Source organism: Rhinopithecus roxellana, chromosome 19 (genome assembly GCF_007565055.1).
Source record: "Rhinopithecus roxellana isolate Shanxi Qingling chromosome 19, ASM756505v1, whole genome shotgun sequence".
Lineage (NCBI taxonomy): Eukaryota > Metazoa > Chordata > Mammalia > Primates > Cercopithecidae > Rhinopithecus > Rhinopithecus roxellana.
Window position 1 is genome coordinate 38,431,573 of NC_044567.1, and position 19,703 is coordinate 38,451,275.

A 19,703-nucleotide genomic window follows, 5' to 3' on the forward strand; every position below is an offset into this window, starting at 1 on the left:
CCGACAGGACCTCACAGGGGGCGCCTTTGAGGACAACCTGAGGTCGCTGCACTTGCAGGAGGGCCAGGACTTCCTTCACTTCAGCTGACGGACCCAGGGCAGCTGCTCCCAGGTGGGTCTTTTCACCGAAGCACCATCTGAGTTTGTGCCTTTATTATGCTTAATTTCCTCTACATTCTGCTCTTATTCTAATTTTCTTTAGTTAGTCTTCTGTGTATGTTCAGCTCATTAATTTCCCACCTTTCTTCTCTAATGCATAATTCAAGACTTCAGAATCACTTAAGCACCACTTTAGGTGAATTCTATCTGTTGCGATTATTTTGTCTTTCATTATATATAATTTTCATTATTTCTTTTAAAGAGATGTTCTTAAAAACATCTTTAAAATTTGTGTGTACACACACACACTTGGGTTCTGTAAGTGTCCACTGGGCCAAGCTTTTCTTCAGCCGTGCCTTATGACACTTTCTTGAAAGGTTATCAGCTCAATGAACTACACTGTGGTAGTAGATGATCAATTTCTTCTTCAATGTTTGCTTTAGTGTCTTCTGAGACTGGGTTACAAATGTAGGAAAGTTCTATCTTCCTGTTGCACTGAGCCTTTAATCATCATATAGTATATATCTATTCCTAGTAATTTGCCTTCCTTTAACTGGAGAACGTTGTCATTAACATAGGGGTTTTAATCCATTTACATTTATTGTGCCCTAAAACATTTATTTCTTGTGTTTATTTTTGTTTTTTTTTTTTTTTTTTGTTTTTGCAGCTTGTTCTGCCTTTTCCTCTTCCCATTCTTGTAATTTTGATAGTGTATTTTTTATTCTTGTTCCATTTCTCTCCTACTAGTAGTACAGAAGTGATCTTCCCCGTGTATTAACTGTTCGTGACTCTAAAAACTTCAACATGCACTTAGCCAAGCTGATAACTGAATTATCTGCACTCTGTTCCAGGAGAACATAAAGACTTAAGATGCTCTAAATTCAGCCACCAACTCTGCTGCTGATTTATATGCTGCTGTTGTCCATTTTAAGCAATTCTATATGCTTTAAAAAAAATCCACGTATCAGCCATCTTTGTTTGTATGGTCACAGTTTATTGCTTTCCTTGCTCCACATTCCTCCAACTATCCAACTGTGATCATTTCCCTCCTGCCTAAAGTTTATCCACTAAAGCAGTGGTTCTCAACAAGGGATGAATTCATGCCCAGAAGATATTTGGCAATCTCTGGAGACATTTTTGTTTCCTTTTGTCACAGCTGGGTAGGAGGATGGCTAATGCCATCTGGGATGTTGCTGAATAACCTGCAATACACAGGACAGCTCTCATAACAACCCCAAATATTAAGCCAAGATTAAAAAACCAAACATGCATTAGAACAGCATATTTTTATCTAAATGACTTAATTTTGTTCTCTTCTTTAATGCTATGCTATGGGCACAATTCAAGCAACTTAACAGCTATTTTCTCTCAGCATAATGAAGATCTTGGTCTACTCCTTCCTCAACTCCAGGGCTGCTGCTGGGAAACTGGTAGTCATTTACATCACTCTGTCCTCCTTACAGTTCTGCAGTTTCACTGTGGCAAGTCTAAATGTGTGAGACTGTTAGGCTTCTGTATCTGGGGACTGTTGCATGTCAGTATGGAGTATCTGCATCATTTTGTTCTGAGACCCCAATTACCCAAACGTTAGACATTCTTCAATGTCTCTTGATGTTGCTTTCGTATTTTCCAGTTCTCCAGATAATTTTTTCAGATCTTCCAGTTTTCTAACTCTCTCTTCAGCAGTGTCTAAGCTATCCATTGAGCTTTTAATTTCACTTCTTACATTTTTAGGGGCTCTCTTTTTTTCAAATCTCTTCTTGATAATTTCTAGCCCTTTTCAAAAATGTACTCATAGCCTACATTCTTCCAGAGAGGTTTTAATTTGCATCTTTTTTTTATCATTTTTTATTATTATTATACTCTTAAGTTCTGGGGTACATGTGCATAACGTGCAGGTTTGTTACACATGTATACCTGCACCATGTTGGTGTGCTGCACCCTATATTTGCATCTTCTGCCCCTTGTCTGGGAATGCCACTGGTCAAGGCCAAGTCAATCGAATTTTCCCCTTTAGGAGTTTTGGGGATCATACAGTTACTATTAATTCAGGCCACCTCAGGGGAGATTGAGAGTCTTGTGCTGCTCCTTTGAGAAAGATTTATTTAGGGTCCCCGCTCTATATAGGGGTCTCCTATTAGATCTGGCCCTGGGCCTTACCTCCTCTCATCCATTCTGCTATCAAAACAGCACGACTGGACTCCAGGGCTCAGCAGAAACCCTCAGGATCTCCAAGGTCTCTGCTTTCACATGGAGGGTTTCTGGTTTGTGCCTAGAATGTGTTTGTGGGTGCACAAATCCTGCACCAGCTCCCCGATTCCAGGGATACTGGCTTCTTGCTGCTCTCTAAACTCACAAAGCTTGCTCCACTTCTGGGACCACAAGCATTCTCTTTTCTGCCATTGGGCAGTTTGTTTGGACTTCTGCCCAAATGCTGCCCCTTCAGAGCAGTTTTCTGAACACCTCTTCTAGGGGTCAACACCCAACACATCATTGCATTGCCCACTTTATCTTTCCTCGTAGTGCTCAGTATTGCCTGCCTTGATGGTGCTTGCTTGTTCATTTGCTATTGTCTGCCCCAACTCTCATGTGAGCAAGGGATTCCTCGCCAAACTCCATCACCTGGACCCTGGTGGGCTCCAGAAACGGCTGCTGAATGAAAGAGGGCTCTCCAGGCCCTCAGTTATCTGGTGAGCACAAGTGCCCCAGTGATGGATGGGATCCAGTAGGAAAGAGGCAGTAGCCAGTGGAGCGATCCACTTTCCTTAGGTTACTAAGTTAGACTGACATTGAAAGAACTGCTTTGCCACATACTGTCACTGATGGGCCTGGGTGGGGAATCGACCTGCCTCCATGTCTTAAAATGCCATTTCTCTGGAATCTTCTTTTAATTGCACTAAGAACAATTCATGTTTTTCTCAGAAGCCACTTGTTGCCTCCATCCTCAGTGCATCCCAGGCCAGCAGGAGCTTCATGAGCTGCAGGCATGGCAACGGTGCACCCCAGTTCCACACCCAGCAGGCGCAACCACAGAGTCTCGTGTGTGCTGACCACAGGAGCCGAACCTTCTCCACCGTGTGGACTCATGTGGCCAAGGCTGGGCCTGGTCACCCAGGACTCTCACCACATGACCCCAGCCAATCGAGGGGTCAGTTCGAGGAGGAGGAGACCCCAATTACACAGGTTGGAATAAAATGTTTAAATCTCGTAAAAATGTAACACAAGGCTCTTTTAAGGGATAAAGACTATTGGTCACCAGGTCAAGCACAAGAATGGTAGTGTGTTAACCCCACACTCCTGTGTGGCCAGGTCACCACACACATTCCGTGAAGAGCTGTCTGCTAAACAGACAGCATGAACTGTCACAGTCCTGGCCTTGTGGTCCTGGTGACCTCACAAGTGAGAACCACGACTGAACCTTGCCTCACAGATGCAGGCGGCAGCTCCCAGTTGTGGGCCTGCGCAAGTTCCTGTGTCCAGATCCCATCCCCACCTGAGCGCGCAGGCCGAGGAGCCACCCCAATCTACCCCATGCACACGGCACCCCTGGGCTCTTCACCCAGGGAAAGGGCTGCTCACCCAAGCCCTTGGGCCTCCAAGTGGCCACACCTGAGGCTGCTTTGGTGCTGCTGGCGGTGGTTCTGCACCTCAAGCCCTGTGAGCACAGCACAGGTCCCAGGTAGATGGGTGTGAGTTGCTACCACAGTGAAATTTTTATACACATTCCCCTCACCGGCTTTGGGATGGATCAGCATGAGCTCAGACACGGAGACAAAGGTAGCCTCCTGCCCTTTGCTTAAAACCCCAAGTGTAGACTCTGCCCAAGCTCTCCTAAGAGTGTAATCATTTCAAGAATTGTATTTCCCGTATTATTGTAGAGGCACACATTGGACTCTGACAATTCCCCTTGCAGCAGACATTTGTGAAGCTGCTGGTCTGCACACCCATCAATCAGTGACCCCTGCACTGCAGGGGGATCACATTCACGATGCTCACGTGTGCACAGGTGGGAGGACAGCACCCCCACCAGACAGATGGTCCCAGAAACAGCATCTGCGCAGCACTCTAGACCATGCCTGCCACCAGGTCTTGTCAGTTCTCTGGCATTTGAACCTCTGATTTAACATTCATCTCTCTCCAAGACTGGGCAGACCACCACCTGTGGCCAGACGTCTCCCACAGCAGGGACAGCACCAGGCGAGAAGGGGGCCTGGTCTCCAAGCAGGAGGAGTGGAACCCAACCCCCTCTGGCTGACCCCTGGGCAGTGAGCCTCTCCATCACCCTACACGCATCAGGCTCAGAGACAAAAGGCAGGAACTTCTTTTTTTTTTTTTTTTTTTTTTTTTTTTTTTTTTTTTTTTTTTTTTTTTTTTTTTTTTTTTTTTTTTGAGACGGAGTCTCGCGCTGTCGCCCAGGCTGGAGTGCAGTGGCCGGATCTCAGCTCACTGCAAGCTCCGCCTCTCGGGTTTACACCATTCTCCTGCCTCAGCCTCCCAAGTAGCTGGGACTACAGGCGCCCGCCAACTCGCCCGGCTAGTTTTTTGTATTTTTTAGTAGAGACGGGTTTCGCCGTGTTAGCTAGGTTGGTCTCGATCTCCTGACCTCGCGATCCACCCGTCTCGGCCTCCCAAAGTGCTGGGATTACAGGCTTGAGCCACCGCGCCCGGCCAGGAACTTCTTGGTACATGATTTTATAGGAAGCACATTTGTGTTCAAGTGAAGGCAGAGGCATCCACCCCAGGTCATTCGAGTGCAGGTGCAGAGAGGAAAAGCTGTCCGCTGGTGCCAGCCTCCGAGGGCCAGCGCTACCCTTCAACAGCTGGAGGCACCGCCGTGCCAGGCTTTCCACACCGGCCTCCCTCAGGAACAAGACATCCGCTCCAGGACTGGTTTCAGCAGGCATGAGGCTGCAGAAGAGACAAGACAAGCTCAGGCTGGTCAGCTCCATCACACACCATTCCCAGCCAGAGGACCCTCACCCCTCTGGGCCCTGTGTGGGGACTGACGCTGGGTTCCTGCAGGAAACTATTTGTGCCATTTCCCCACACGCGGGAGCCTGAGCTATGTGGCTGACAGGCGCTCATGACTAACATGTCCTCGGAATGGCACCCCATCTGGGGAGCTTCAGGAAGGGAGGTTCACTGCACTGCTCTTAACCTGCATTCACACGTTTGAAATTTTTCCTAATAAAAATGTAAAAAGCACATTTAACTCCAAAGTCTGCTGTTGACTTCAGCCTTTACACACACGCAAATGGGGAGGCTGTATCCTGACGCTCAGCCCGTCCCCACTGCCCCCATGGATCTGGATGTGGTTCTCCCCTCCTGCCGTATGAAAGGAGGCTGAGAGGAAGGAGCTGACCCGGGTAACTAGACAGGACAGCAACCCTGGGCCCCAGCCCCCGTGAGAACTGAGGCACTTGTTTTTGTTACTTTAGAAGAAGAGTGACGGGCTGGCGAGGTGCACAAGGCAGCTTCTGGGGGCCTCTCACCCAGCCCTGGCCCCACTCGTGGGAGGCAGATGAGGGGTAGGGAGGCACTCTTGGCACTTGGGAGTGCAAACAGACCCCAGGGTCAGGCATGAGGAGCCTGGATCAAGCTGATGCCAACCCCACCCACTCCCCAGCCCCCCAATATGCCCTAGAGCAAGTGGCCTAGATGCCACAGGGGCCCACAGGTGTGGCCAGTGGCCAGAGAAGGCAGCTCTGCTGGTCTCGTAATCCCAGGGGTCCCTGACATGAGACGAGGGAATGGACCGTGTGGACGCACTGGCAGAAGCTGAGCACAGCCGCTGGCCCCAGAACATTCGAGGGCTCAGGGAAGCACAGGCGCCTCATGCTGTGTAGGTGACAGCGTTACCTGGGGCACCAGCTGGGGCCTGGGCACACCCAGGAGGTCACACAGACGGTTGCGCTGCTCTCTCACGACTGCAAGCTCCGCGTCCCTGTGAGGAGAGGGAGCCATGAATCTCTCAAGTGCCCACCTTAGAACCTCAGGTGCGCAGAGGCCCCACGTCAGCTTCCATGGCGGCAATCGGGGAAAGGAGATCTCACCCCAGATATCTGCGGCCGAGGGCAGAAGAGACGCCACAGGAGCCCGTTCTCCAACAGGGCCTGAAGCCTGAGCCCTTTCCAGAATCGCAAGACGGCTCCTTCCCAACAAGGGTTGCCCCTCGGGGAGGACCATGCCCACGCCCACTGCAGGGGCTGCAGGAGGACAGACCAAGTGAGGCCAAGGAAGGGCTGACAAGGATTTTCGAAGTTTTAACTCAGCTGTTGATGCCAAATAAAAATTCTAGCAATGCCAATGCTGTGGAGATGTCCGGGGCACGTGTTTCATTTGTAATTTAAAAGATTCTCTTTAAATTCTCAGGATTTTTTTTTTTAACAGAAAGGGGATTAAACTATAGAAGCCCCCAGGCCCACCCTGCTAGTTCCTCCCTCCCTGACGTGAGGAAAGGAGGCTGCCCTGGCCCAGCCTTGCTGCAGGAGGCCTCAGCCCGCTCGGGACGCCTGGCTTCTTCACTGTCCTGAAGCCAATTATTTTAGAATCTGATCCAGAATGCACCTTGGTGTTCCAAAAACATCATTTTAAAGACGTGTCTCCAGAGCAGTAGTTAAGACAGCCAATCTCTCAATGGATGTTGAGAAGACAGCCCAGCTGCTCCTGGTTCCTCTCCTGGGACCACATGTTTGTTTAGGAACAGAGACGCTCACTCCTTCCCAAACCAGAAAACCTCGGGGAAGCCCTGGAGGCCACCTCTGTCCTCCGAGGCCACAGCAGCTGCCCGGCACCTGAGCTCTATGGGAACCCAGCCCTGTCGGAAGGTCACTGTTCCAAGGAGACACCTAGGGAACGTCACCTACGTCCTTGCTGGCTTCAACAGGTGGCACGGACCCCACAGACCTGTAGCAACACACCGAGATCAGCATGGAGGCCCTCACAGTCGGCGCTCTAAACAGAGCAGCCGACTGGGACTCAGCAGCACCTGGGACTCCACCACCCCGGGTGCGCCACGGGGACGCTCACACAGCCTCTGGGTGCTTCAGTCCTGATCTCCAACACGGGGTGACGAGACTGCTCCCCTTTTATAGGTGAGTGTGCAAGTGAGCATGTGTGTGAGCCAGCATGGGTGCACATGCCCACATGTGTAAGGCACCATCACTGCTGCTCCCAGGACCACACCGGTTGGCCCAGGACACCTAAGCCTGCACTTTCCCCACTCTGCTCTCTCATTCAGACCCTCCTACCCCCTCAACTCAACAGACACATCTTTCAAAACTGCCATTCTAATCCACCCACGGTAAAGAAACCAGCCCACGTTGTAAAGAAACTGTGCCTGCCACAGTAAACGTGGAGAGTCGCGCTGTGGCCTCCTGAGGGTCTCCCGGCCCCGGGGAAGGGGGTGGACAGCAGAGCAGAGGCGTGGGGAGAGCTTTTCTTGTTTCCGCCTGTGCGTCTTGATTTCCTACAGGTGCTCACGCGGCCCATTCCAAGAAAACTGAAGAGAGGCCCAAGAGGCCCTCCCTGGGGGGCGCCTGGGGCAGCAGTACCTGCCAGGCCTTCAGTGCCCTCGGCTCCATGGGCCACCAGACACAGCCTTGTGGTGGCACAGGTGGCTGTCCCCCTGGTGGGATGGATGGCTTTGCTGTGTTTCTGACACCCGACAGTGTTAGGGGACAGGGTGGTTGAGGTTTCGGCTACAGCACCACTGCTGCCTCGTAAAATCCAAGCAGAGGCTGTCGAGGCCGGGGAGCCCTCTTTCCTCCTCCTATCAGAGGGTTTTGGGAGAGGCGAGTGGACGTGGTGGGGAAGAGGGCGGTGCCAGGCCCGGGTGGCCGTGCAGGAAGGGTCTTCACTCACCACGCAGTGTCGCTGAGCACAGTCACCACCTCGTCCAGCACATCCGCGCCCACGACCTCACTATAGGTGAGCAATGTCTCGTACACCTGGCTGGCCGTGGTCTTCCGGATCTGGGACAGGGACGCAGTGCATTGGCGGGAGGGAAGCACCACTGCCCCGCCCCGAAGAGATGACAGGAGTCAGGTCAGGGAGCCCCATCAGTGGAAGGCGTCAGGAGGAGGGCTCTGACCCTGCATCCCATCCCTGCCACAGCAGGAGGCGCCTTCCACGCCCATTAACCACCTCCTCCCTCCACAGACACACAGCTGCAGGCTCCCAGCAGTGAAGATCACATGGTTCCTGTTTAAATGCTCTATTAACCAACGTGCTCCCTCTCCAGGGAAGCAATCTCGCCTGCTTTTTTCCATCAGGGAAGCAATCACACCTGCTCTCTTTGCTAGCGGTGCCCTGGTCATCACATCTCACTGAGCTGGTGGTCAGAGCCCCAGGCCCACCCCTGAAGGTGCTGGGTCAGCAGGACAGGGCCCAGGAACCTGCATGCTGAAGCCCCAGAGGTGCTGAGGCTGAGGGTCCAGCACCCCACTTCGAGAACCGCTGTATAACGTGAAGTTACTTTTGCCTTTTAGGAAAATGTCACCTTTGGATCATCTGAGGTTTTTTTGCAGCCAGGAGAAAAGAAATCCTAGAAGTCTAACAGCGGGGGAGTGCTGGGGATGAAGGGCACTGCCCCAGGTGTGCTTGAACCACTTCAGCCTGGATCCTTCCAGAAGCTCCTGAGCCAGTTCCCACGGCCAGGTCACCCCTCGATTTGTGTCCATAGAAATGCCAGCCGGACACCCCATCCTTGAAGCCAGAACAGTGACGTCCGAGCCCCTTGACGGCTGCGTGCCTGGGATGCACCATCACCCAGGCGTGTTACAGAGAGGGCTCGGCTGGAAAGCCCCCCAGCACAATAGAGCCTTCCAAGGCCTCTGTCACCAAGGGGCTTGAGTCCACACCGCAAACACCCATGAACGGGGGAGGCACTCACCAGCGGGAAGCGGTGGCAGAGGAGCAGACACAGCTGCAGGAGGGCACTCCTCCTCACGTTGCCGGGGAACTGCACCATCCCGCAGAACCTGCCGAGAGCAGCACGCCGGCTCCGGGTGAGCCCCGCCCCCACGCAGGCCGACCCCAGGAAACCCCCGACCCCAAGACCCACACAGGGACCTGGGGAGAGCAGATCCGCGAGCAGAGTGCGGACCTGGAGCCCTGAGCCAGAGGTGTGTCTGTGTGCACATGTGCACTGTGCCTATACACGCGTGAGTGTCACACTGGGGAAGGGAGGACGCCTCGGAGGATCTCCTGCAGGGCTGCTCGCCCTGCCATGAGGACCCCCGCCTCAAAGAGCCACAGAGGAGCCAAGGTGCCTATCGCTGGCTGGTGCACCTGCCCAGTGTCCACCTGAGCGCCACACAGCAAGGCACGCAACAGCGACCCCCTGGGCACACAGAACTGGGGAGGCAGCCCCTGGCCACATACCTCCTTTGTGGGGCCTCCCCTCCCCCCAGGGCAGAGCGTGAGGGCAGCAGGGGCGGAGCTCGCTTGTCCCGGCACCAGCACCTGGGCTGCCTCCCACCTCCCACTGCAACTGCTTTGGACATTGGAACGCACAATCTTAGCTTGAGGGATAACACTAACTGCTCCTCTCCCGCCTGGAGCCGCGGACTCCTGCCCTCGGCCAAGGGAGGCTGCGCCCTGGCGTTGCGTCTAAGGCCCGTAGCACTTGAAACTCACACAAGGATGGCTGACAGCAGTTTCTGGACGTCTTTGGAATTCTTGATTTCTTTCTTACAAAGCGCAAGCAACTTCACAGCAAAGGGGTGGCTGGAAGAACAACACACTCTTTAGAGATGAGCTTTCACAGGCAGCCCCGGGACACCACTTCTTCTGTCTCAAAGGTGGTCAACTCCGTCCTCCCAGTGGCTCAGTCCAAGAAGCCTGCAGCCCTGTGGGCCCCTCTGCCAGCAAGTCCGCTGGTCCCCATCCCAGTACCTCCACAGGCCAGCCTGGTCCCCAGCTGCTGTGCCACCACCTGGCCGGCCTCTGCTCTCTCTCACCTGTGGTGCAGCAGCCCCCACGGGGCCCCCACCTCCCTTCCCAGGCCCCAGGGTCCGTCCCCAACACAGCGGCAGCCAGGATGCCCGTGCTCCTCCACCGCCCTCTCCAGAGGCTGCCTGGCCTGGGCTGCTGCAGAGCCGGGGGAATTTGCCGACACAAAGAGGACACGCTCTCCAGAGGTAGCCTGGCCTGGGCTGCTGCAGAGCCAGGGGAATTTGCTGAGGCACAGAGGACACGCTCTCCAGAGGTAGCCTGGCCTGGGCTGCTGCAGAGCCGGGGGAATTTGCCGACACACAGAGGACACGCTCTCCAGAGGCAGCCTGGCCTGGGCTGCTGCAGAGCCAGGGGAATTTGCCGACACACAGAGGACACGCTCTCCAGAGGCTGCCTGGCCTGGGCTGCTGCAGAGCCGGGGGAATTTGCCGACACACAGAGGACACGCTCTCCAGAGGTAGCCTGGCCTGGGCTGCTGCAGAGCCGGGGGAATTTGCTGACGCACAGAGGACACACAAGGCTGTGCAGTGTTGTTTTGAGCCTTCAGTGGCAGCAGGGACAAGGGTTGAGGCTTGGTGCTGACAAAGACACAGCCCTGATGAGCAGCTCTGAGAGGGCACCCAGAAGGCCACTCCAGGGAGGAGAGGGAGAAGACACGCACCTGCCTCTCAGTCAGCCAAGTTCCAGCCACCCGACAGGCCAGGAAACCCTCACTGCTGACCGTAGGTCAAGGAGACCCCAGGCTGCTGCTACCCTCCCTCAGGGGCCCAGAAAAGGCAAACTAAGGTCCTGCCTGCCAAAACGCAGGCGTGGCCCAGGCCTTGGCTTGCTCTGAAGTGGAACCCCTCAAATGCAACGTCCAGAGAGTACACAACAGCAGACAAGTAAGAAGACAAAGAAACCCGCTCGGGCTGCAGCTCAGACACACCCAGCCAAACAGGCAGAGAAGAGTGTTCAAGAGGACGGACGCCGGGCACGGAAGGAAGGGCCGCAGGGAACGGCCAAAAAGAGAGCGCGACAAGCAGATGTGGAAACACACGAGACAAAAACCTGCACCTGAAAAGACGCAAAACTCCCAAATAATTCCACAAATCACAGTTCAAAGTCGTTTAGAGACATCTTCAGAGAGAATCAGCAGCTGGCAGGCGGGCCAAAGGTAACGAAGCAGAGAGGGAAAAGACGTGTGAAAACTGCAGAGGAGGTGACGAGGGAAACGCATGAGCGTGATGGTGACAGAAACCCAGGGAAGGAGCAAACCTGGGCAGGAGGCGGGAAACCCAGGCCGTTCCCAGGGAGCACAGACTGCCTGAGGTGACACTCAAAAGCAACAACAGAAGCCAGGAGGAAGTGGGAAAATATTTTTCATGTATACCCTCTGAAAATAATCTGCACATAAAGTGGGAAAGCTTCACCAGCAGCAGACCCCACTGGAGGAAATCCAAGGGAGTGTGCTCTGGGGAGAGGGAATGTGAGCCTCGATGCAGGGGGAGGGGGGCGGGCCCCAAAATCAGTAAGTGATGAGAGACAAAGAAAGCAGTAAAAACGTGGAAAATTCAAAATAACGCACATTACACAATACCACAATGAACAGGAAACTGTACATCCAAGACAAAATATTCAACAATAGTAGCATATAACTCAAGACGGAAGCACGCAGAACCAACATCTTCTAATATCCTTGCTGTTGCCCAATAAGGACAAAATGTTGAAAACTGGACTTCACTAAGAACATGTGGTGTCATTTCTAATTTCCAGGGTAAGTGTTAACAGAACAGAAAAAAGAGTAAAATGTTCCAAACAAATATATGAAAATAATGGAATGACAAAAGCAATTCTACTAATCCAACAAAAAGCACAGATGGGGGCAGGGAGGGGGCACTGGGAACGCAGCACAGGGAAAAGCCCTGTGAGTGGCAGACTGAGAACCAAGGGGATTATAAAGGTCATGAAGGACACAGGTAAAAGCTACAGGCTGAATTTTTACAAAACTATACTGTTCTATGAGATGTACAAAAACATAAATATATGAAGATACTGAAAGTAAAAGAATGGAAAAAAGTATACAGCTCAAAGTCAAGCGAAGCAAGACAAAGAATGAGTGAAGCAAAAAGCATCCTAGAAATGAAGTGGGTGACAAGGGCAAGATTCAGCCCACAAACACGCTTCAAAATCTGAAAAGCCAAAACTGACAAAACTGTAGAGAGAAACACAAAGAGCTGTATTCATAAAAGGACATGGCAGGAGGTATTTTCTCTACCATCCTGTTTTGGGGAAAAAAAAATTTTTTTTTTTTTTTGGAAACAGAGTCTGGCTGTGTTGCCCAGGCTGGAGTGCAGTGGCTCAATCTCAGCTCACTGCAAACTTCACCTCCCAGGCCCAAGCCATCCTCCCACCTCAGCCTCCCAAGTAATTGGGAATACAGGCACCACCACACCCGGCTAATGTTTTTGTATTTTTTGTACAGATGGGGTTCCACCATGTTGGCCAGGCTGCTCCCAAACTCCTGAGCTCAAGTGATCCACCCACCTTGGCCTCTCGAAGTGCTGGGATTACAGGCGTGAGCCACAGCACCCAGCCTTATTTTGAAATTTTTAAGCCAGAAAAATATGTTAATATTTTAGGCCAAGCACAGTGGCTCACGCCTATGGTCCCAGCACTTTGGGAGGCAGAGGCAGGCAGATCACCTCAGGTCGGGAGTTCGAGACCAGTCTGACCAACGTGGTGTAACCCCATCTCTACTAAAAATACAAAATTACCTGGGCATGGCAGCGCATGCCTGTAATCCCAGCTACTAGGGAGGCTGAGACAGGAGAATCACTTGAACCCAGGAGGTGGAGGTTGTGGTGAGCTGAGATCGCGCCAATTCACTCCAGCCTGGGCGATAACAGCAAAACTGTCTCAAAAAAAATTTTTAAATGGAATATTTAGCATTATATTAAAGGATAATACACCACAACCGAGCTGGGTGCACCTGTGAACATGGAGGGTGTTCCAACAGCAGGTGTAAGGTCAGTGATGCCCATGAACAAACTAAAAGGGGAAACCCTGTGATGCTGTCAGATTAAAATACATGTGCAGCATCCAGCAAAGACGGAGCAACAGAGACCAGATCCGCCTCCCGCCCGAAGGTTAAGACAGAGCGAAGTCCAGCAGGTGGCAGGCTCCAGCGGGAAGCCCATGGTGAGAAGCGGGGAACCCCAAGTCTGCAGAGCTCTTTCAGGTTCTCAGCACCAGAGGGGACTTCCTGGGGGCCCTTGAGGACTCACCTGGGCCTGGGTCAGCCAGTGCCTGAGTACGAGGACGCTGCCCAAGGCTGGGGAGGAACCACTCAAAAGATGACCAGAAGCCCTGGCACTGCCCCAGCAGCAGTGGGAAGGGAAGCGCCAGGGAGCAGAGACCTTAAAGAGGCAGAAAAACCCGGAGACCAGAGCGGCTCTGGGTCCACCTGACAGCTTAAGAACAGCGCCCAAGCCGGGCGCAGTGGCTCACACCTGTAATCCCAGCACTTTGGGAGGCCGAGGTGGGCAGGTCACTTAAGGTCAGGAGTTTGAGACCAGCCTGACCAATATGGTGAAACCCTGTCTCTACTAAAAATACAAAAAATTAGCCAGGTGTGGTGGTGCACACCTGTAATCTCAGCTACTCAGGAGGCTGGGAGAGAACTGCTTGAACCTGGAAGGAGGTCGTGGTGAGCTGAAATCGAGCCACTGCACTCCAGCCTGGGCAACAGAGCAAGACTCCATCTCAAACAAACAAAAAGCAGTGCCCCCCAAAAAAGACCACACTGTCTCCAGATGACCCAATGCACCCCAGATACAAATATATCCAGGTCAGGGGCAGTGGCTCACACCTGTAATCCCAGCACTTCAGGAGGCCAAGGCAGCAAGACCAGCCTGGGAAACACAGTGAACCCTATCTCTACTACAAACACAAACATCAGCCGTACATCAGACTATAGCACATGCCTGTAGTCCCAGATCCTTGGGAGGCTGAGGTAGAGGCTGCAGTGAGCTGTGATTCTGCCACTGCACTCCAGCCTGGGCAACAGAGCTAGACCCTGTCTCAAAAATAAATAAAAAACACTGGCCCAACACGGTAAAATTCAATGAAGCAAGAAAACATGGCAACAACGAGATGACCACTCAGGGCCAACAACTCAGCTGAGGCCGGCCAGGGACATCCGCAGGGCGCAGAAGAAAGGAGCTCCCATCTCCTGTGCAAGTCCTTGCCGGGTCACCAGCCTCTGCCCTCTCCCCTGCGAGTCTCATCCCCGTACAGCGCGGGGCCCCCGCCTCAGCCCCACATGGGGTTGACTGCACTTACAGTCATAATCTGTCATTACGTAACTCATTATTCCGTGTTATTTTGGGGTCAGTTGTTAGGACGGTATTTACAGTCATCATAACTGACCCTGAACACACTGGAAGGTCATTTCCTGGAATCCTGACCTCTGTGTCTGATCACTTTTTCTTTCATACGTGAGCTACTTAGGCTTAATCAGAAAGGAAGTCATGAAAAGCAGAGCCTCACTCCTCCTCCGTGGTGAAGATGTCGAAGCAGCCGTGGGTGAGCACATGGTCCAGAGTCTTCAGCAGCGGCAGGGACACCCTGAGGGGAGAAGGAGCTGTGAGACCCTGGACACCAGCAACAAGGACGCCCATCCCCCTGACTGGCTGAGAGTCAGTACGATCCCAGTGGAAACCCTGGCACCACTGTGGAAACCAAAAAGCCCCCTTTATAATGTATGTGGAAACACAAATCTTCAGGAAAAGATAAAACAACTGGCAGGAAGGAACAAGGCTGGAGGCTGACACTGAACTTCGAAGATGATGGTAAAGCGGAAGGGATGGAAACAGCACAGCCCTGGTGCAAAGTGAAGCAAACATGTCGGGCACAGAAGGCTCCAAAGTAAACCCACAGTTTCTTACAAAGCTGCAACGGCAACACAGTGGAGAGGGAGCCCTCCCAGCAATTGGGGTGAGCACTGCTGGGTGTCAAGGTCCTGTGCCGACGCTACACCACGTACGAAACCTCACTCAAGACACACCCCAGGTCTAAATACACAACCCAAAACTATAAAACTTCTAGGACAAAACAAAATCTCGGTGACCACGGATTAGGCAAGCTTGTCTCAGACACACCAGAAAAATCTGTGCCTCAGAGGACAAGGGGAGATGCTGGGGCACGAGGAAAGTGTAAGGCCCCGCTCGGTGCGTGAAGGGACAGGCAGGGAGAAAACATCCTCAAGTCACATGTGTGACGAGGGACGATCAGACCACAACAGTCCAGGAAGGAGAACAGAAAAAAATGAAGACGCTTCTCCAAAGAGGATATAAAGCAGCAAGGCGCCAGAGAGCGCGACCTCAGACAGCAGCAGCAGCAGGAAGGCATGACGCGTGGGTGCCTCCAGCAGCTTTCCAAAGCTAGACATTCGCCTCCATGTGAGCCAGCCTGCGGCACCTCGGTAGTTGCCCCACAGAGAAGGAGCCTGGGGAGGTTCCCTCTGGGCAACAGGAGCCTCAGGAGAGCTTTAGCACAGGCCAACGGACACAGGAGGGCTGGGCTCCGCAGCCCACGGCGAGGGAGGCCCTGCTGTGCACAGCTACCCACAGGCTTGCACACACTGACTGCCCGCAGCTCTACCAGCAATAGCCCCAAGGGAGAAACAACCAAAACGCCCACAGACAGACACACTGTGGTGCCTCCACCAATGGACACGACTCGTCAGCGAGGAGGAATGAGCAACGGGCACACGGCCCAGACGCCTCAGGGGGCCATGTGCTGAGGCTGTGGTGACACAGGTCAGGCGCACAGACTCAAAGGGCCAGGAGGAAACCTTGGGCTGGAGCCCTCCATCGTGAATGGGGACGGTTTCAAGGGTGGACACCTGTCAAAATCGATTGAACTGCCCCCTTTATGTGCAGCTGATTATAGTCGTAACGAGAAAAGAAAACATGGCTGGGCCGAGTTCCTGTTTGCTGAGAGCGACATCTGTGCTCTCACGGGAGAGGTGGCCGAGGCCCCGCCCGAGGGGACACCAGGCCCATGTCCTCATCCTCACACACGCTGGGAACAGCCCTTCCAGAGGATGTTCCCAATTCTGAGGTCAAGGCCCACAGGGTCTATACTCTGCCTCCAAGTAAAGGCAGAAACCTCCAGAAAGCAGCCACGTTTCTCACTTGACATTCCATCCTCAGGAACGCAACGCTCTCACTCACTGGGTGGCTGTGTCCACAAGCGCGTCCCCGGGAGCACCGAGCCGGAGGAGCTCGCCACAACGCCTTCCTAGACACAGGGACCACCTTCTACTCATATTACCTTTACATCCAGTGTACACAAAACGGTCATTTCCCTGCCTAACGTGCAGGCTGGAAGAGGAGGTGCAGGGGCTGAGGCTTGACTGCCCAGAGAACCATGTGCTGCAGGCACATCCTCCTCGGTGAGCCACCAACTGGTAAAGCATGTGTCTCGCTTCTCTCTTCAGACCCCAGACAGACCCTGCAAGATCCCTAAGATCTAGGGAATGTGGTGAGAGGCACCAGCACCACTCACAGCCCTGAGGCCGCCAGAGACACCACTCACCTGTCATTCAGAAGGTTGTCCTCCCAGATCTGAAGAAGGGTCTCGCTGAAGCTGCCCAGGGCCTGCGGGTCCCTCTGAACGCCCTTCATGTACTCGAAGAGGCTCTGGGTGGAGTGCCGGACCTGCAACACGCAGACGCCTCAGAAGGGAGTGGGACCCCCCAGCCCGCCACCCCTTGGGCTTGGCTGCAGCCGGTCACGCATCTGCTAAAGCGGAGAACTGCTCTGAGCCGCGGAGACGTGAAGGTCTGGCCCACAGTGGCTGGTGTGGACGCCAGCAGAGGCACCCACGGTGCAGACACCCAAAGCAGACACACAGCTCTCGGCAGCGGCAGCACAGCCTGAGGCCTCACTTAGGACGTGGAGGGCACACGTGACGAAAGCCTGCACCCACTCACATTGGGTTTCGCTCACGTTTCCCACTGAAGTGGGATTTGATAATCCCCGCAACTCCCCTGTGTGCAGAAGAATGTCTCGGGGCCCGGCTCGCACGGCCTGAGTCTCCCCGCACGTGTCCGCATGGTGCAGAGGGCACCTCATGTCCTGGTATGTGTTTTCTAGGATGCAGCGGCTGTCACAGGGTTGCCACACGAAGCAGGTCATGACCCAAGGTGCAGGGGCCACGAGTGACAAGATGCAGTTCCAGTTCCCCAGCTTAGCCACGACTGAGGCTCTGGAGACCCTCCCCCACAGACATGGGAAGCTGCGCCTGGAGAACTGGAAGTAGAGGGTGGAGCCCAGGTATCCACATGCAGGCATCAGACACAGGTCCTGGAGGGCTGAACCCCGAGGGGATGCTTGGGGCTCCACGGCTGCGGCCGCGGGAAGAGCGCGGAGCCGGCCCACTTCAAAGTCTGCTGCTGACCCCCACTCAACGTGCTGTTCCACCTTCATCAGACTCGACCATCCCACAGGCCCTAAGCCTCCTGGGTCATGAGGAAGCCGCTGGGCCCCTGACCCCCTAACCAAATATGCCAGAGAGAGAGACAGAAAGCACTGGAAGAAAAGGCCCAGCTCCACACACACTCCCAAGAAGCAAGGAAATGCCAAGTGCCCCTGGAGCCACCACCTCCCACCCCTGCCAGCCCGATGCCTCCTCACCGTCGACTCCGTCAAGCCGCCCAGGGACACGACGAGCCCCAGCAGGACGGGGTAGCGGTAGGTGGGCAGCCCGAGGAGCTGGGTGATGCGTGAGAAGGCCTGGGAAGGTGCGTTCCAATTCACGGAGGCCACGTCGGACCTGCAAGAGAGTGAGTGGGACGAGGCCAGGCGGCCCATGATCTTGCAATGGCTGCGGGGCCAGTGTGGGCGGCCTACACCCCGACAGTTCCTGGGAGCCCACGCGGGGGGCGTACGCCCCGACGGTACCTGGGAAACAGCTTTTCCAGTTCTCCTCGGTGGGGCACGTGGGGGATGGGAGGGCTGTCAAAGTGCAGGAGCGTCAGGAACACGCTGATGGCGTGAGCACGGAAACGGTCGATCTTCTCACTGGCCTGCTGGGCCACACAGCACATGATGCGCTCACAGCTGCAAACCAAGAGCAGGAGGTAAACCGAGGCGGGCGGTAAACCGAGCGCAGTAGGTAAACCGAGGCGGGCGGTAAACCGAGGCGGGCGGTAAACCAAGCGCAGGCAGTAAACCGAGGCGGGCGGTAAACCAAGCGCAGGCAGTAAACCAAGGCGGGCGGTAAACCGAGCGGGGGCGGTAAACCAAGAGCAGGAGGTAAACCGAGGCGGGCGGTAAACCAAGCGCGGGCGGTAAACCAAGGGCAGGTGGTAAACCGAGCGCGGGTGGTAAACCGAGGTGGGCGGTAAACCGAGGGCAGGTGGTAAACCGAGCGCGGGCGGTAAACCGAGGCGGGCGGTAAACCGAGGGTAGGTGGTAAACCGAGCGCGGGCGGTAAACCGAGCGCAGGTGGTAAACCGAGGCGGGCGGTAAACCGAGGGCAGATGGTAAACCAAGCGCAGGCGGTAAACCGAGCGTGGGCAGTAAACCGAGGCGGGCGGTAAACCCAGCACGGGCAGTAAACCAAGCGCAGGCGGTCTGAGCCATGAGTCCAGCTCAAGCACCACGAGGACACACGGGCTCCTCGGGACTTGGCGGCTGAGTTAGCAGCTGACACCAGGACACTGGCTTGGAAGGACCACACCCCGTTACCTTCACATCCCAGGAGCCCAACCCTACAGGTGCACATGCTACGTACATGTGACACACACGCCAATCAGTTCTTAGGGTTGAAGCAGGGACAGCAAATATGATTACAGAAGCGGGTGGAGAAGAGTGTGGGGGACAGAGAGGCCGGGGATGGGGACAGAGAAGCTGGGGCTGGCGAAGAGATGGGGGAGGGAAGGAGAAAGAGGTGAGAACGAAGGAAATCAGGCTCCGGAATCCCCACAACCGAGTGCCCCTGACAGAGACCCACAAGGGCAGGGCCTGGGACCCCCATGACTCAGTGCCCCTGACAGAGAGACCGACAGCAAGTGCAGGCCCTGGAGGTCCCCACAACCTACTACCCCTGACAGAGACCCACAGCAACGGCAGGCCCCAATGGCAGCCTCAGGTGCAGGGAACTGAGTGATGGCTCAGCTGGTCCTGGCAGGAGCAGACCCCTAGGTTCAGGGTCCTAAGCTGAGAAGTCCCCACCTCCAGCCCGGCCCTAACCTGGGAAGCTGGTTATCATCAAACTGGTCAGAGCACTGGGGAGGCCCAGGCTGGGGAGCAGAGCCTTGTCCTGCGGGCACTGGGCAGAGGAAGAGGGGCCCCAGCTCAAGCCACGGCTACAGGGGCAGGAGGAGGGGCCTGTATAAACCTGAGGTCACGGACCAGAGAGGCTCTCTGGGAGGAAGATGTGTGCCCAGCAATGCAAATGCCACCGAGCACCAGGACTGCCCACCCCACCAGCCTCCCCAAGCTTGGGGATGCCCTCTAGGATGCAGAAGAGCTGTGACGTGACACTCACATGTGGGCCTCGATCAGCTCAGGCTGGCTCCGAGCCAGCAGAAGCGTCAGATCCATCAGACCGGTCATGGCGGCCTTGCGGACCCTGATGGGACAAGGAGAGGCAGA

General features: G+C 54.6%; 2 protein-coding genes and 1 pseudogene across 8 annotated transcripts in view; 1 reads left to right on the plus strand and 2 right to left on the minus strand.

The window, feature by feature from the left end:
- Positions 1 to 4,414, plus strand: part of B3GNTL1 (UDP-GlcNAc:betaGal beta-1,3-N-acetylglucosaminyltransferase like 1) — a 33,500-nt gene extending 29,086 nt beyond the window's left edge. For 3 of the 6 annotated variants that reach the window (XR_004055079.1, XM_030923696.1, XM_010354380.2), the window contains 2 exons: positions 8 to 112; positions 3,022 to 3,313. Coding sequence is in view for 4 of the 6 variants with exons in the window: in XM_030923696.1 (XP_030779556.1) it covers positions 8 to 88 (81 nt within the window). In the remaining 2 variants the exon portion in view is untranslated. Of the gene's footprint in view, positions 1 to 7; positions 113 to 3,021; positions 3,314 to 4,241 lie in introns of those variants that run through there. The other 3 variants (XM_010354381.2, XM_010354379.2, XR_004055078.1) reach the window with 2 other exon arrangements.
- Positions 4,415 to 4,770: 356 nt separating this feature from the next.
- TBCD (tubulin folding cofactor D) overlaps positions 4,771 to 19,703 on the minus strand; it is a 220,329-nt gene continuing 205,396 nt past the window's right edge. The window contains exons 30-39 of the mRNA XM_010354383.2: positions 19,597 to 19,680; positions 18,006 to 18,164; positions 17,739 to 17,877; positions 16,639 to 16,760; positions 14,587 to 14,664; positions 9,739 to 9,828; positions 8,993 to 9,080; positions 7,963 to 8,072; positions 5,959 to 6,043; positions 4,771 to 5,007 (exon numbers count right to left, since the gene is read on the minus strand). Coding sequence (XP_010352685.1) covers positions 4,993 to 5,007; positions 5,959 to 6,043; positions 7,963 to 8,072; positions 8,993 to 9,080; positions 9,739 to 9,828; positions 14,587 to 14,664; positions 16,639 to 16,760; positions 17,739 to 17,877; positions 18,006 to 18,164; positions 19,597 to 19,680 — 970 coding nt within the window. The 3' untranslated portion in view covers positions 4,771 to 4,992. The remainder of the gene's footprint in view (positions 5,008 to 5,958; positions 6,044 to 7,962; positions 8,073 to 8,992; positions 9,081 to 9,738; positions 9,829 to 14,586; positions 14,665 to 16,638; positions 16,761 to 17,738; positions 17,878 to 18,005; positions 18,165 to 19,596; positions 19,681 to 19,703) is intronic.
- On the minus strand, positions 4,776 to 5,950 carry LOC115894862 (annotated as a pseudogene). Its single transcript, XR_004055081.1, has one exon. The product of XR_004055081.1 is annotated as an uncharacterized LOC115894862 (transcript).